General features: G+C 40.1%; 1 protein-coding gene across 2 annotated transcripts in view; it reads left to right on the top strand.

The window, feature by feature from the left end:
- PAK3 (p21 (RAC1) activated kinase 3) overlaps window positions 1-15713 on the top strand; it is an 83656-nt gene that overhangs the window by 46020 nt on the left and 21923 nt on the right. The window contains exons 3-8 of one of the 2 annotated variants that reach the window (XM_049827269.1): window positions 3463-3563; window positions 7165-7209; window positions 8341-8494; window positions 10249-10286; window positions 12803-12934; window positions 13903-14065. In XM_049827269.1, the coding sequence (XP_049683226.1) occupies window positions 3463-3563; window positions 7165-7209; window positions 8341-8494; window positions 10249-10286; window positions 12803-12934; window positions 13903-14065 (633 nt within the window). The remainder of the gene's footprint in view (window positions 1-3462; window positions 3564-7164; window positions 7210-8340; window positions 8495-10248; window positions 10287-12802; window positions 12935-13902; window positions 14066-15713) is intronic. The other variant, XM_049827270.1, reaches the window with a different exon arrangement.

Here is a 15713-nt window from a genome sequence, read left to right as displayed (position 1 = left end):
TATCACTTCCATTGAAGCTGCTTTGCACTTAGCTGCAGACAGGAGCAGAGCCTGACCTTTAGTCATCTGGTTGCCTCCTGTACAGAAAAACAAGAAAAGAGGGAATGAGAAACACCCAGTGGGGTTAAGATTAATGGAGGAGAAAGAAAAGGACAAGGCTGCTGGGGTAGGACAGGAGGAGCAGAGCAGAAAGGAGGATGGGAGGACAGCATGAGTGACAGGGGAAGGGAGAGGGGATGGAGGAAAGAATAGAATGAGATAAAGAGGAGGGGAGCAAACAGGAGGGCATTAAGTGTGAGGTCAAACCCTTCCTCCCTCTCTGGAGAAAAGCTGCAGCTTAGCTGAGTCACATTTTTCTCCCAAACAACTGCTCTTTTAACATAATAATGGTGAGGATGATGCAGGCTGTGGAAGACAGAACACTCTTTCCTTGTTCTCTTTTAATCTGTGATAGTCACTGAGGTGGTGTGGGTGGCCCTCATTGCCAACCACTGTGCATCAGGAGTGTATTGTGAAGGGCATATATAAGAAAATAAAATAGGAATGTCCAATATAAAACCCTTGAATCCAGTTAGTCATTGCTTTAAAGAAGTCATGCCTTTTTGTATCATTTTGGCAGCTTATATAAAATAGAAATGATTTGAGTTGCAGGGCACAGAAGTGTCAAAATTTTTAGACTGGAGAGGTGTGAGGGTGTTGCAAGGAGATGTTTAATTCCGTATTTATTGTTTATCAGCATTTGGACCATAGGTGTTATATCCACAGTCTGGTAGGCAGAGGTCCATGAAGCAGATGAGCCAAATCTTGGGGAATGAGCTGGAACGCTTGTCCCCTGGCAGGAGAGGCCTAGAATGGACAAGTGCTGCTTTTGATGGAACATTTTCTGTAATGCCTTATTTCGCTTCTACGTCTGACTTTTGCTTTGAACTGAATTTGATGATCCTTTAAATCTAATTTTCACTGCATTTGCTTGCAAATGATGAGGTAGGAGAAGCCAGTTTTGTTTTCTACAATAGAAAGTTTTATATGCTGAACAGAGATGACATCTTGTAACTGGCAACATCTATCCTGAAAATTAAACAACATCCTCTAAGAGATAAAAGAAGGGCAAAAGCCTTTGCATTTGTATTTGATATATTGCTGCCATCTTCACTGAATGCTAAATGAGAATAATTCATCAATTCACATTGTGTAGGGGTGTACGATACAGACAAAAGGTAACAGTTAATTATTTAATGAGGATAAATGAAACAATGCAGAGAAAGGATTAGAAACATCCAAAATAGTCTAGACTATAATTATGAAGAGCAGAGCATCTTCCAACTAAAGGAGGCTGTAAGGTAGAATAAGAAAGATGTGCAAAGAGAGGACTCATGGAGCTACTGTCTATAAGCAAAGACAGACCCAGGCGGGGAGGGGTACTGATACATAGTGAGTTCAGCCTTTGGATGAGACCTGTAGGTAAACTTAGGAAGCTGGCAAAAATAATACTAAAACACTGAAGGAAAATGTTAATTAAAACCTCATGAGCATAGTAGTGCTTTATGTTAGAAGGCTGATGTGCCAGAAAATAGTTTTAGCAAAGCTCCATCCTGGTTGATATTGGTAGAAGGGGATACTTGCTTTTGAAATAAGACACACACAAAAGTGTCTTCATCCTGCTGTTTTTGATGTGCATAGCATGGCTGTCACTGGTGCTGCACTGAGGGAATATGGAAGGCGCAGACAGGACCTGCTCCTTTCTCTCCTGCTGATGTGTAACTATGGCATGTGTATTCGTTTTCATATTATCATTAATAAATGGTGATACACTGGCCTTTAGAGATCCTGATATAGAGTCCCATTGTGATAGGCACAGTATAAACCTCTTGTATATCTCTGGGTTTCTCACAACTGTTAGCGTGAAGTCATGTCACATCAGATCTATAGAGCAAGCCTGCTCAGGACCACAATGAGGGTATGTAAACCAGACACAGATTAAATGGTAAGAGGGGCAGCAGAGGAAAGGTGGGATCCTAGGGTACAGAGTGCTTTCTTTAAAGATGTGAGATGATGTGACTTTTTTGCATTCTACATGAGCGCTTTACGCGTGTCTTATTTCCTGAGTTTGTGTTAATAACTCTTGTATACTGCAAGTGGGCACTGTAATATTTGTTCTGTTCCAATCATTAGCATGTATTTTTTCTGCTGAAATGACAAATGTATTTGGTAGAATGGCAGTTCCCCTCTCAGCTGTTACAGATATACCACTGGCACTAAAGAAGATCCTGCAGATAACTCTGTATTGTATTATTCAACCATGTGGTAGTTAGTCTTGGAGCATGCTGGTTCTCCAGGGAAGCCAAATATTTCAGGTACCTGCCAGCAGGATAGATGTTTGAATGTGGGTTTGTGCGATGTTTATCTGGGCGTTTGGGAGTTGTCCAGAACTGGCATTATTGTCACCATTTTTCAGAGAAATCTCTGTTGAACATGGATTCTTGATGCATCAGAGTGAATGCAGATTCTCTCAGCCTTTATTCCACTCATTCTTTTTCAGGGTCAATAAAACTGGGCTGAAGTGAGATTTGTCAATAGTAAAAAGCACAGGAGATGGATGACCACAAGGCATGTTAATTTCTAAAGGTGTTAAAATAGGAGGAAGATGAGAAACACATGCAGATTGACTGACTTTCAAGTTTATCTCCTTCAATAAGATACTCCACGCTTGGTGAATACTCGTGGAGTGATTTAAAAACAAGGAATTCCGGGAGACTAATAAAGCCTGGGTTTTATGGTTATATCTTAGTTAATTGAGAGCTCAAACGAAGCTTTTCCAATAGCATTTATAGGATCTTGTTGCTCTGCAGATTCTGTGGTTTCTAATACAGAGCTGCTGCTTCAGCCTTTTACTCAGAGAGGAGGCAGGAGCAGGATCTTGGTCTTCTCCTGAGCTGCCTGTTTTCCTAGAACTTGAAGGAACCTGGTTATCTTAAGAAACCTCTCCTCTGATTTGGCTGAGTTTGACAACAGGTTCAAAGCGTGTTGGAGAAAAGACATACATGCAAACAGGCACGTACATGCATGTCCTGGGTGCTTTACTTCTGCAGGAACCGACAGAGCAAAGTCAAAACAGGAGTTAGTTGCTAGACATAAGAACTTGAGGAAAAAAAGAACAATATGATAATAGAAATCATACTCGTTAGAGGTAGCCTAAGAAGGCTACTTCATGAACAGCTTGCTTTGGCAGCTGTGACACTGATTGGAAAAAAACAAAATGAAATAAGACCTTCTAGACCTTCCCAAACAGGAGTTGCCAGTTAGGCTGGTGGTGTATTAGCTTGGGTCTATTTGTCAAGTAAGATGGATGTTAATTGATTTGTTTTCCACTTTTAAAATACTATTTTGAGCACATCTGATTGTGAAAAATTTTGAATGAAAAGCTGTGCAGAAAATAAGTGCGTGTTAACGTTTTGCCTCTAGCCAACAAGAAGAAAGAGAAAGAACGTCCTGAGATCTCTCTTCCTTCAGACTTTGAACACACCATTCATGTGGGATTTGATGCCGTCACTGGAGAATTCACAGTAAGTAACCGCTGTATTGTGTGCTTACCAGAGTTTCTAGTTTCTTGATGGTAAAATAACCTCCTGTTGCCAGAAACGTCAGATGACAGCAGCCAGGCTGTGAAGAAAGAGACTTTTATTTGTTGGGCTTAAGATCTGGAGTGTTTTACTTCTGATTCAGGCTGCTTTTTTTTTTTCTCCAAGGATTGTCAGCAGAGTGTCTGTGGAAAATGAAAACTAGGAAGAATGTAGGTGTGTGCTTTTATCAGTCCCACAAGCTGCTACAGGGGTTGGTTATTCAGTGTCTTTGGAAAAGCATAAAAAACCCCACACACATGTGCATAGCGTATGTTGTGCCGTAGACAGTCAGCCCCAAAGCGTGAAGTCCAGCTGCTCTGCAGACAGCCCTTGGAGACACCCAGAAAGTGGCAGCGTTGTAGAAGTCCATTTGTTTTAATTTAATATCCTTCAAAATATGTCCATAGACTAGGTGATCAGACATGTTTCTAGCCTTTATGTATTAATAAAATAGCAGTCAGCTTTTTCTGCCTGCATCATGACAAAGTGTATGAAGTGTTGGGAAAAGTGAGTCTGATAGAAGCTCCTTGAAGTGTGCAGGGGGCTTCAAAGCATTTTCTCTCAGACTACTAGTTAGGTGCTGAAACCGTTAATCCTCTAAAGCTAAGGTGGCAGTAAGCTTACATTTGGTTGAGCTGTGGAGGTGAGAAGAAACATTAGCAACTCTCTGTACCATCAGTAGTACCCTGTGAGCTAAGTGGTCAGACTGTGTTATCACCGTGCATCAAATTGTAAAGTGTGGTAGTGCTGACTGGCTGCATACACCAAACAGGATGGGACAAATCATTTGCCTGGACAAAAGATGGTTAATTTTCAGAATTTGAGCCCTAAATGTGATTTCTTCATCTTTTTTTTTTACTTTGATTGCTACTTTTGCTTCTCAAAAACATTTCAGAAAGCTGGAAACTTTCTGTATGCTACAGTAGCAGTAGCAATAGTAATAGTAATAGAAGAAAAAAGACACATTTAATGACAGCATGTCTTCAAAGGAGTAGTGAAATTGAATTATCCTTAGTAATTAGAAAATACAGCTACATTTAAAATATGTGGACTGGTTAATTAGCCTTTTTAAAATAGATGTCACTTATAAAATCTTACTTCAGAATTTATTCTGTGCCAAACCCTAGGGCTTGATTAAATGCTCATTTAAAAAGCCCAGATGTGGTCATTTTTGATCAGAAACATAGCATAAAGCCTTTAAAATTGTGTTTTCCTTGCTATCTGTCCTGGATTTCCTCTTTTTTTCCTCTATCTCTCCCTGTAACCATTTTATTGTTCAGGTTAATCTTCAGTGCCATTCTCTTTATCATATTATATATTCTGTTACTTTCTGCTTTTATTTTCTCCCTTTTGTGTTTGCATCCCTTCTTCCTGCCTGTCTTTTCTTTTCTTCCTTCCTTCCTTCCTCGTTTCACTGCTGTCCCCACTGGAGGTTCAGCTGTTTTTATTCTATATTTGTTCTTCCTTTCAGCCTTCTGCCTTTATTTCTACCCTGTGCTTCAGACTTTTTTCTTCTGGCTCTATGCAAACACCATGGGTCACAATTGTATTCTCTCATAGACTGACTGGTGGTGAGGATCCCAGTTAGTTTCACGTCCCGGCCATCTGGGAGAAAAAGGAGGGACGTCGAGGTTGACACACTTCAGTTCTAAGCACAAGCACTCTGTATCAGTACTTCAGAGATCACGTTTTGGATCAGTTTGAATGTTATTATTATCATCCAGTGTGTCAAAACAGTCTCTAGCATCAGAGATTTTTGAGATTATTTTTTTTCGATGCCAGATGCCACCAGCACAAGTTCTGGCCTTTTATAGAAGAAAGTGATTGTATATGGCTAAACATGTCCAGCTTCATTGCTGTAGCACAGTTTCTTTTTATTATATTTTTCCTATCAAAACAGTGGACATTAGATGGCTGCTGTTTCATAATTACATAATATTTCTACAATAATATTTGTTCCTAGAGCACTGAAGTGCAGCGCTGCAGTCTGAGAAGGCTGTAACCTATTCAAAACAAACCCAAGGGACAGGTGACTTCCCTCGTGCAGCTTGCCAGCACAGGACTTAACGCTGCAGTCCTTAGTGGAGTAAAGTGTCAGTCAAAGCAAGGAGATTTTTGCACCACTAAGAACTAGCTATCAGCTCCCAATTAATCCAAGATGCAAGCATTAAATTACACGTTACATTAGGCATGTTTGATTTGTCCCAACCTGGATACAACCTGTGTATCAGCTGGGTAGTCGTGTGGTAAGTATGTCCTGCTGAAGGGACTGCCACCAGCCATTTCATGTAAAAATACTCCCACTGTCTAGTGATCACACTGTCTGTCTCTTTCAAAAGTTTGGAAGTGCCATGGGAATGTCCAATAAATGTGCAAATGTATGGGTTTTTTTGTTTTGAATTATTACAGTTGTCATGCCAACAGTGTCTGCTCTACTGGTTATGTGCAATGCATTGGGCCATTTTCTGACACCTAACAGTCACCCCCCAGCTGCATTACCTGATTGCTGTTAGTTGCATCTCAAATCAAAGTTGCATGGGCTCCTGAGTTTCGGCTTTCAGGCTTGAGCACCAAGCTGTGTTGTTGCTCATGAACGTATGTTATATCTCCATTTCACTGTGCTTGGAGCAACCACATTTGCTGAGAAGTAGGGCTTTTAAAGCTCAAAATAAAATTGGTTGGAAACTGTTGGGCGGGAGCATGCTGCTAGAACTTTATGTTGATTTATTTTGAAGAAACAGTTGCATTTTCTGAATGGAGGAAGAAGTGTGGTTTGCAGGGCTTTGGGGAGTGCGTTTTGTAAGGCATGCATTTTTGAAACAGTTTCCTGATCCCCAATCTAGAATAAAATGTGGTCACCCACCAAACTTTTAAAGTTTCAAGATTATGACATTAGCAAGTGGGAGAAAGTTGTGGCTACAGATCCAAAGAAGTTGCACGTTATTAATCTAATCAAGCATTTCTTTAGAATTGTCCTCATTTTCAGTCTGACACACATAGATTATTTGCATTATGACAATACACAACCTCCCAGTGTGAAAGCTGAGCTTGACCAGCTGCTTTCTCCACTGCACTTTGTTGACTCACGCACTGGCCAATTGTGATCTTGGGGCTGGAGAACCATTGGAAAAAACTTGTGTAGAGCCATTCAAAAATGCTAACCTGGCTTTCAAACAGCAAAAGCCCAGACTTTTCTCTATTATTTTTATTTTTTTTAACTAAAAAAAAGAGATCGCAGGTAATTTTTCCAGTCACTTGCTGTTAATCCTCAGTAATGTATTTTTGAGGGAGAGAAGAACTGGTTTAAGAAAGAGAGGAGGGGGAATGATGCTTCCAAACTTTGGAACAGTTGTGATTTTTCTGTTTTCCTAAGCCTCCCTTCCTGTAGCCTGTCCACCACCTAATCTATTTCGTATCTACCTCGTAACTCCCATTTTAGATGGGACTTCCCCATTTTGGCCCATTGGTTTCCTCCTACCACCTTCTAAGTTGTCCCACATTCTGTTTTAACTTTCTTTTCTTTCTTTATTTACGTCCATTACAGCCAGATCTCTATGGCTCACAGATGTGCACAGGGAAGCTCCCAGAGGTGCGTCACAGGCCCAAAAGAATCTTGCATCAAAATGCTTCTTTGAGATGTCATAGCACTGCAGCAGCAGGTTGATGTGTGTGCAGTAGATTTGTTGCTTGGCTTATCCCACTTTTTTTTTCATTAATCCTAAACTTTGGAGGCCCATGTCACACATTGTTTTGTGGAGAACTTCTTAGGAAGAAGCTATATTAAGGTGTTTACCTAGGTTGGGGTGGCACCAAGGCTGAGTTTAAATGTACTTCAAGTGTAGTTTTTCATTCAGTAAGCCCTACAATTCGCTGGTAGATGTTGGCTGTGCAGTAAATGGGGAAAATTTCAGGCTTTCAAATTTAGGAAATTATACTGGATATTTAAAGCAATTTTTCTTCGATATAATTTCAATACAGAGCTACGGCTTTCAGCAATTGGATCAATTTTCAAATGCCACCCTCACTCGTAAGCTGTCCGAGAATTCATGTAAGGCTTTGGCACTCTCAGCCTTTTGTCTGAGTCCCTGGTTTCTGTATATTTACAGTAGAGAACCTACAGAGCTACAGGAGCTCGAAAAAGAGACATCCTTAGCAGTAGTGGTACAACTCAGTGTTATGATTTCGATAATTTAAATGCATGTTCTTAACCCCGCAGTGTTCCCTGGTATGCTGAAAATTTATTGTATCAGGGTGGGGTTTACCTTTTAATCAGACAGCAGCGATCGTTTCAGCAAAATGTGTTTGTGTTATTATTGAGCATTAAAAATCCAGTGTAAAGCTCCTAAAATACACTGTGTTGTCCACAAATATAGAATAGTCTTGTTATGTCTGCACTGAATCACCAGGAAAACAAGCTAATCCTTAAATCATTATTCCATGGAAGAGCAGAGTTGATTTAAAGATGAGTTTCATGCACTTTTTTTCCTATCACAGTCATAACTTTCTTTTCTTTTTGAAGTTGGATCCTGGTTTTAGCTCTATATTTTGATAGAGAAGAGAATGATTGCATCTAATGTATAAGCTACTAATTTTAATTATAAGGTGTCAATCAAAATTTCTGAAAGTAATCTTACAGGTAGCATGGGATCTTGGTAAAGATCTGTGAGGCTGCAGCTGTTAAATATTCTAAATCCGCATTCTTTCCACTTGGCATCTACAGGGCATTCCAGAGCAGTGGGCCAGGCTACTACAGACCTCCAACATTACAAAACTGGAGCAGAAGAAGAACCCACAAGCTGTTCTAGATGTTCTCAAATTTTATGATTCCAAAGAAACGGTTAACAACCAGAAATATATGAGCTTTACGTCAGGAGGTAAGTCTGACATCTCACTGCGAAAAAGGGAGTGTCAGGCCCCAAAATGAGTCAGACTGATATTCAACATTCAAGTGGTCAAGAAGCAACCTCATAAATCCACTTTGTGGAATACTCCTGGAATGAATTCTATTTCTCCTTTTGTCCCCTAAATGCCATTGAAACTGTGACTTTGTTGCTTTTTTTTAGAACTAAATAAGATTCTAGATGGAACAATCATTACCAATTTTAGTCAGAAGCATTAGTGGCCAAAGGTCATGTTTCCTTTTGTTTCTTCACATCCTTGTTTCTTCACAGTGTTCAGACTGGGGTATGGGCTATACTTGTTTTGTGCCTTTTATGAGTTACTCTTGGATCCTTTGGTCAATAAGTTATGGACTATGAGGATTTTTTGTGATACTTTGTGATAGAGGAGAATTTTCAAGGATTTTTTTGTGTTGGCTCTAGAGAAGATTAGGTTGCTCTGCATAAATTCACAAACAAACCTAGGATGGCTGTTATTGTGATGTAAAAGGAATATTTGCACAGAGGATGAGAAGGAAAGCATCAGTGTCCAGAGAAATCTCTGCAGCATGGTCATTCATTCCAGGAAGATCCTCATGATTTAGGCATTACCATCCAAAAGCCTTTGTGACAGGGGTGTCATTTGTTCCCTTGGTTGTGTACAGTCTGCAAATTTGTAGTGTAGCGTTGCTAAAATAAGTTAGCAAGTCTGTGCTGCAGTTTGCATATCTTTTTTTCTTTGACCATTCTTTTTTTGCTAGACAAACTCTGGCTGGTGACACATCTAGCAAGCAAGCAGAGGTTTTTACTAGGTGCAGCATATCTGGCTTTTGTATCAGTGTGTTCTTTTGCTATTCCTTAATAACTGAATTGATTTTTAAACAAAAATACCATTAAGATACCATTAGTTTGGTAAAGCTCGTGTCAACAGCTTCAGCTAATAAGGGGATGTCTCTATCCAACAGGGTGTGGACAGCATTCGTAATTTAACCTGCAGTGCTTCAGTTCCCTACACATGATAGTCTGTGGCAGCGGAGTCTGTAATTTCCTCAATTTGCTGGTTCAACTGATACAACTTCCAAAATGCAGACTGGGAGAGCTTTTCAGAAGTCCTTCTAAAAACTGTGCAGTTATCTCCAGAATTTACTAATACTTCTCTTCTTTTGAGGGAAAGCATCTTTTTTTCTAAATTCCATAACTAAAAGATTTGACTGTCTAACTTGACACTTCATGTTTGCTGAAATAGCAATTACTTTTGTGATGAAATGCAAAATTCAAAACAGTTAGGGTATGCTTCTGAACTCAGGAGCTGTTACTGTGCTATGTCAAAACAGAACTGCCACAGCTAAGGGGGATTTGGCGAAGCTTTTATGGGGAAACATTTTCAGCAAGCTAAAGAGAATCAATACATGCAATTTATTTAAAAAAAAAAAAAAAAAAAAAAGCTGCTTTAGCTTTTGGGTGGAACAGAAGCATTGACTGTTAAAGAACAATTTGCATTTTCTTGACCAAGTTTCTATTTATTTTATTTACTGGCAAACCAGGGCAAAAAATAGACAAAAGAAACTGTAGAAAAAGAATAACCTAGTATATTGTCCTGTTATCTTGCTTGCTATGTAAAATAACTGTTGCTACTGGAGAGATGTTGTGAAAGAAAAATCCTATCTATTTGGATTTACTTATTCTGTGGGATTCCCCACAACAGGCAGGTTTATAGCAGCATCTGGTTAATTTTGCCTTGCACATTGCAGATAAAAGCGCCCATGGATATATAGAAGCCCATCCTTCGGTGAGTGTGAAAGTAACCTTTTCCTTTCATAGCGTTTAAGAATTGTGGAGCAAGTTGTGAGCTTTGCCTTTTGTGATAGAGTGCCAGCCTTGTAGGCTGAAAGAAAGTCCATTTTAGTGTCTTTGCAGCAGCAAAAAAGGGATCACTGGCTGTTTTCTAATTTTCTGTTTAAGAACTTCTAAACAGATGAAAGTCTGGTTTTGCAGACAGAAGATTGCTTGCTGTTCTTAGCCATGGTGGAATATATAATTCGCAACAATATGCAGTACTGTCTAATTAGCCCATTTTAATTTAGTTTTAACAACTTAGAATCCATTTCTATTAAATTTTATGATTTATCCTTAGTACAGCTGGATATGTAGCTGAATATAAATAAGGTTCTAATTGATATGTAACTCACTGGAACCACTGAAAGAAAGTTTTAAATAATCATCCACTCTAATTAATACTGGATTGCCATAGCAATCTCAGAGATGTAGTCATGACATCCACATTAATATTGACCAGATTTATTAGTGTTAATGTTAGTGCATTAAATAGCAAATGACTGAATGGGGATTTGGCCTTTATTTTCAAGTCTTAAGCAACTTAATTTCAGGTTTGTGATTACACAGCAGAGAATGTGTATAATGAAATGAAAATCATCTTTGAATATTCACACTTCAGATTTTCAATTGATGCCACTTTCATTATCTTTAATAAAACACACTTTTAAAATAGCTTTTCCAGTGGGTATGGACACATTGGCAGATGCTGTGTTATTTTGTTCTAGCAGACATAGACAGTGGTGAGATAGTCAAGATGTCAGCTTTCAAAAGTTACCGACTCAGAGGATGCTGGTTGAATGTTATAGTACAGGGAAAACAACTCTCTGACAGGATCGAGCAGTCATTGGAATTACTTTAATTTCATTTCACTCCTTAATAGGAGTCTGGCATTAAATAATATGACATTGTATATGTTCTAGCTGCACAATTTAGTGCTGTCAGACCAAGCATGGAGCCCATTGGAAAAAATAGTTACAAGAATTTGACATAACAGAAATGCGATTATTCCCTTCTTTATTTTTCCCTTAATCATCTTCTTATCCCCATGTAAGCAAAGTGCTAATGATGCATAGAAAGATACACACTGATCTAATGTATGACAAAGTAACATTCACCTTCCCATTAGGGCACCCCTTGCTTGAGAGAGTTGGTGGTTAAAACGTCTGATGTATCATTCCCTACTTTAGCCAGATTAGTAGCCTGTTTCACCGTTTACCTTTAAATGTTGGGTAATGGAAATGAGTCTCACAGAAAATACAATATTCTGTGTGTGTATCTATATGACTGTGTTCAAGTACAGGTGACTTAAGGCAGCGATACAGTAATTATTCAGTAAAACACAGGCGTGAAAATTAGGTCTCCCTGTTTCCTTAGGGCAGTCCCTTACTGGTATTTATACTGGACTAAATTGATGCCATTTTAAAGATAGTGCAAATGAGCTGTGAACGTGTAGAATAGTACCTTTGATTTGCTTCAGTTCTCTAAGTGGCCTGCTGTAGGCAGCTTGAAAGCAGTTGGTAAGCTCTTAACAAGGCACCTTTTTAGTTTTTTGTGACAATGTGATATAACCCCCTGTCTCTGAGTAGCAGCTGGGACTGGGGGGTGGCGTTCAACTCACCTAACTTTAAATATCTGCACTGTAGGCTTCAGTTTACATGTAGACAACTGATCAGGCAGACTTCCCTTGCCTGTCCCATATTTGGAGCCTGCCTGAAGGTCGACTGCACCCTGGCAGTGGCTTTTATTCTCCGCTGCCAGTAACGGGAGCCGGGGTGAGCAGTTGGGATGGCTGCTGGGCAGCCCCGGGCAGGTCAGGCAGGATGCACCTTGCTGCAGAGCGGGCTGCATTCACTCTGGGTTACTGTTGCAGTAAGAAACGGGCAAACAGAGGAAAGATCAGTGTGTTAATTTATGATTAGGTAAAGAGGAGGATGGTGCTGAAAAAGGAGCTACTAAACAGGGACATTCAGCACTGTGGAAACAGGCAATATGATTACCCCACGGGTAAAATAGTAAAGAAACAAATAGCCTTTCTCTCCAAAACCAGCAAGACGATGAAGGCTTTGCACTTCAAAGTGTGTTAACCTAGCCAGTAGACACCTGTTAGCTTAATTAACTGTTACCATTTCTGTAGTCACAATGCCAAAGCAATTAACCAGCAACTAGATGTGATTTCTAGTGATATATTCAAGCATTACATTTTGTGAAATTAGACTTCCACTAAGTATGGGAATGATTTAGTTGTTTTTAGCAAAAATGAAAACCACCAAGATGAATTAACCAAACAGCACGGTAATTTGTAACCTTTGAATTATATTGTGCTGTGTGTAACTTAGAACTGAGGCCTGTAGGACTATTGGCATGTCTAGATTTGTTTCTGATGTTTAAGCAGACTAAAGTTGTGTGTAATTATCAAACCTCCCAAGTACCAAAATGGTGACTATCACTCATGCTACTGTCTGTCCACAGAGCACAAAAACAGCATCAGAACCCCCCCTAGCTCCCTCTGTTTCTGAAGAAGAGGATGAAGATGATGAAGAAGAGGAAGATGACAATGAACCTCCACCTGTTATTGCACCGCGGCCTGAACATACAAAATCAGTAAGTCCCAGCTTTGGTTAGCACTATATTTGATGTAATTCAGAGCTGCATGTTTCTGATCAGACAGCATGTGCCATTCGTGGATAAAGGCTCTGAGGGCTGGAGTCCTGCCATGACACAGTGCTTCATCCAAGCCACTGACACCAGGAAAATCTGTTTTGAACTTTCACTTTTAGTCGTGAGTTTCCTGTGATTCTGATAGGGATCCTGAATTTATCTTAGTATCAGATAAGAGGTAGCATTCTGTCTTTCAATGCTGCCAGTGTAAAAATGAGCAACTTTGTCCACAGTGTCTCTGTAGGCTCTCTGTCATCAGTGAAGAGAGTGGTCATCAGATGCAGTTCACACTCTTGCAGGATACATAGGAGAAACTGTCCCCTGGAGGTACCTGTCCCGCTCCACAGACTAAGTAGCTAAATGAACAGCTTAGACTACACCCTTAACTTTTACACAACTGAAGCTTGGTGAGAAAGATCCTACACAGCTATGCATTGTAAAGAGAAGGTAGGTCTCTGAATGACTGGAATGCAGTTCCTAACAGCCACTCCCTAAAGCTTGAAATACCGATGGGAAGTCAGTTCAACAGTTATGATCAGAAGAAGGGAATGGGTCCTGCTTCTATTCAGACATGTGCCAACTAAGGAGTCATTTTGTTACCCATGAAAACACACGAGCATCAAGGAACAAGGTTCTGGGGCCCTGGACAGATCTTTTTCTGTATCCTTGCAACACAGTAAATTAATTGTTTCAGAAATCAATGAAAATTGAACATTATACTGGCCATGAACTTGTGTAAAACTAGCCTTTCATTTTCACCCATTCAGTTTGAAAAGTGGACAGCAAACCCAGACATGTTAAGAGCCTTGGATGTGGCAAACAGCATCTTCCTAAGGGTTTGCATTTGAAGTATGATCTCAGGGGCATCTCTGCAAGCCACACTTCTGACACAAAATAATTTCTTGTCACAGATCTATACACGCTCTGTAATTGAACCTGCCGCTGCACCAGCACCAGCTAAAGAAGCCACCACTCCCCAACCTGAAAACTCAAACACAAACACTTTGTACAGAAACACAGACCGGCAGCGAAAAAAATCCAAGATGACAGATGAGGAGATCCTAGAGAAACTGAGTATGTATCCTGTATTTCTTGTCTGATAAAGCAGTGTACTCTATGCATGTCTCAGGATTATATGCACCAAATGTTCATCCTCAGTTTAGTGTCACAAAGTCACTTATGACTCCCTACACAAACTGTTATTGTGCTTAGAGGAAGCAAGAGAGCACTCTGGGTATTCCTTCTGCCTCTGAGGGCAGCTATGACAGGGTTGGATTTGCCTGGGCTTCCTTCTACGCTAACGGCAAAAGCAGGGATTGTTTCTGGTTGAGCAGAAGGCTATGACCTAGTTGATGACCTAGTGAACTCCTGTGTCCTAATGGACAAATTGAATTTGGGTTTCTAAATTCTCTTCAGACTCCTGACTTCTCACCAGTCATTGGAGCCAAAATACTTTGCAGAAATCTGTTGGGTTTTGGCAGGTTTTTTGTTTGGGGTTTTTTTACCAGTAGACAGCTACAGCACAGCTGATTCCTTCAGCCTCAAGGAGCTCTCCTGCCCTGGATACTCTATTGGTGTCGGTTTTATGATTGTTGTTACTACTACTACTTCTACTAATATATCGGAGGGTTTTTTAATAAGAATTCTATGTTTTCGTCAGAGAGGAAGAGATGTTTTCAGTGTGCCCCAAAAGAAAAAAAAATACTTTAATAACAATCCTTATTTTATTTCTTAGCTTTATGCTTACAAAGATGTATCAAGAGACATATCTGTGTGGTGTGATCAGGTAAAACTGCACTGCAGGCATTTCTCAGGAGCCAGCCTCCAGCACATCCACTGTATATTCCTCAGATACATGGCACTTTGTCATAGCTAATTCCCAGCCAGTTAATACTCTTAGAACCCTAGCCATTGGCCTCAAACCCCTGCGCAGATCATACTCTAGGAAAACACATCAAGCCCTGCATGACTCTGCAGTACAACCAATTTAATTGCTTCTTGCACATAACAGCTGCCAGTGCTATGTTCTCAGATAATAAATTGTTGGGTTCATAACATAGCCCAGTTTACTCTGCGCCTACCATTAACTCTCAGGTCAAAAAGTGGATTGATCTACATCTCCTTGTGTTTGATCTCAAAGCCAATAACATGCTGTCTTTAATGGGGGCAACTGCTTCTAAAGGGATGCAGTCTGGCTGTGGTTTCTTCACAGTGGTTGTCAATGCTCGTTCTTGTGCTATACCAACCTTTTTGTCGTACTTGCCCTTCCACTGAGGGCTGGTGTGGCTGCAGAGGCTGAAGCCTTCCTCAGCTCTGAGATTTCAGCTGCTTGTGTAGAGTTTTCTGTGCCCTTAGCAGGTTGATAGGACTATAAAGAACTGAATCTCAGTGCCATTAGGAAGTATCCAAGGGATAAGTTTGATACCTTTAGCTGAGGGCACAATGAAATAAATTCCAGAGCAGATGGTTACCTGCAGGTACGTCAGATTATAAAGGGAGGAATTATAGCTTCTTCAACTGAGGCTAAGTGTTTGAGGCAGACTTCCACCATGAGATCTGCAGGTACCCTGCATACATGAACATAAGTATGCGTATCGTTTATTCAAGCTTCTGTGTATGCCACATTAGGACTGAGCCCTTGAGTTATTGTGGGTTATATCTTGGAAATGTTACATGCTTTCATGCTTTTTCTTTTGTAAGAATTTGATACCAAGTGAGCAAG

Source organism: Accipiter gentilis, chromosome 24 (genome assembly GCF_929443795.1).
Source record: "Accipiter gentilis chromosome 24, bAccGen1.1, whole genome shotgun sequence".
In the NCBI taxonomy this organism is placed as follows: Eukaryota; Metazoa; Chordata; class Aves; order Accipitriformes; family Accipitridae; genus Astur; species Astur gentilis.
The sequence above is the reverse complement of the archived record's forward strand: the minus strand, read 5'-3'. Positions and strand labels throughout refer to the sequence as shown.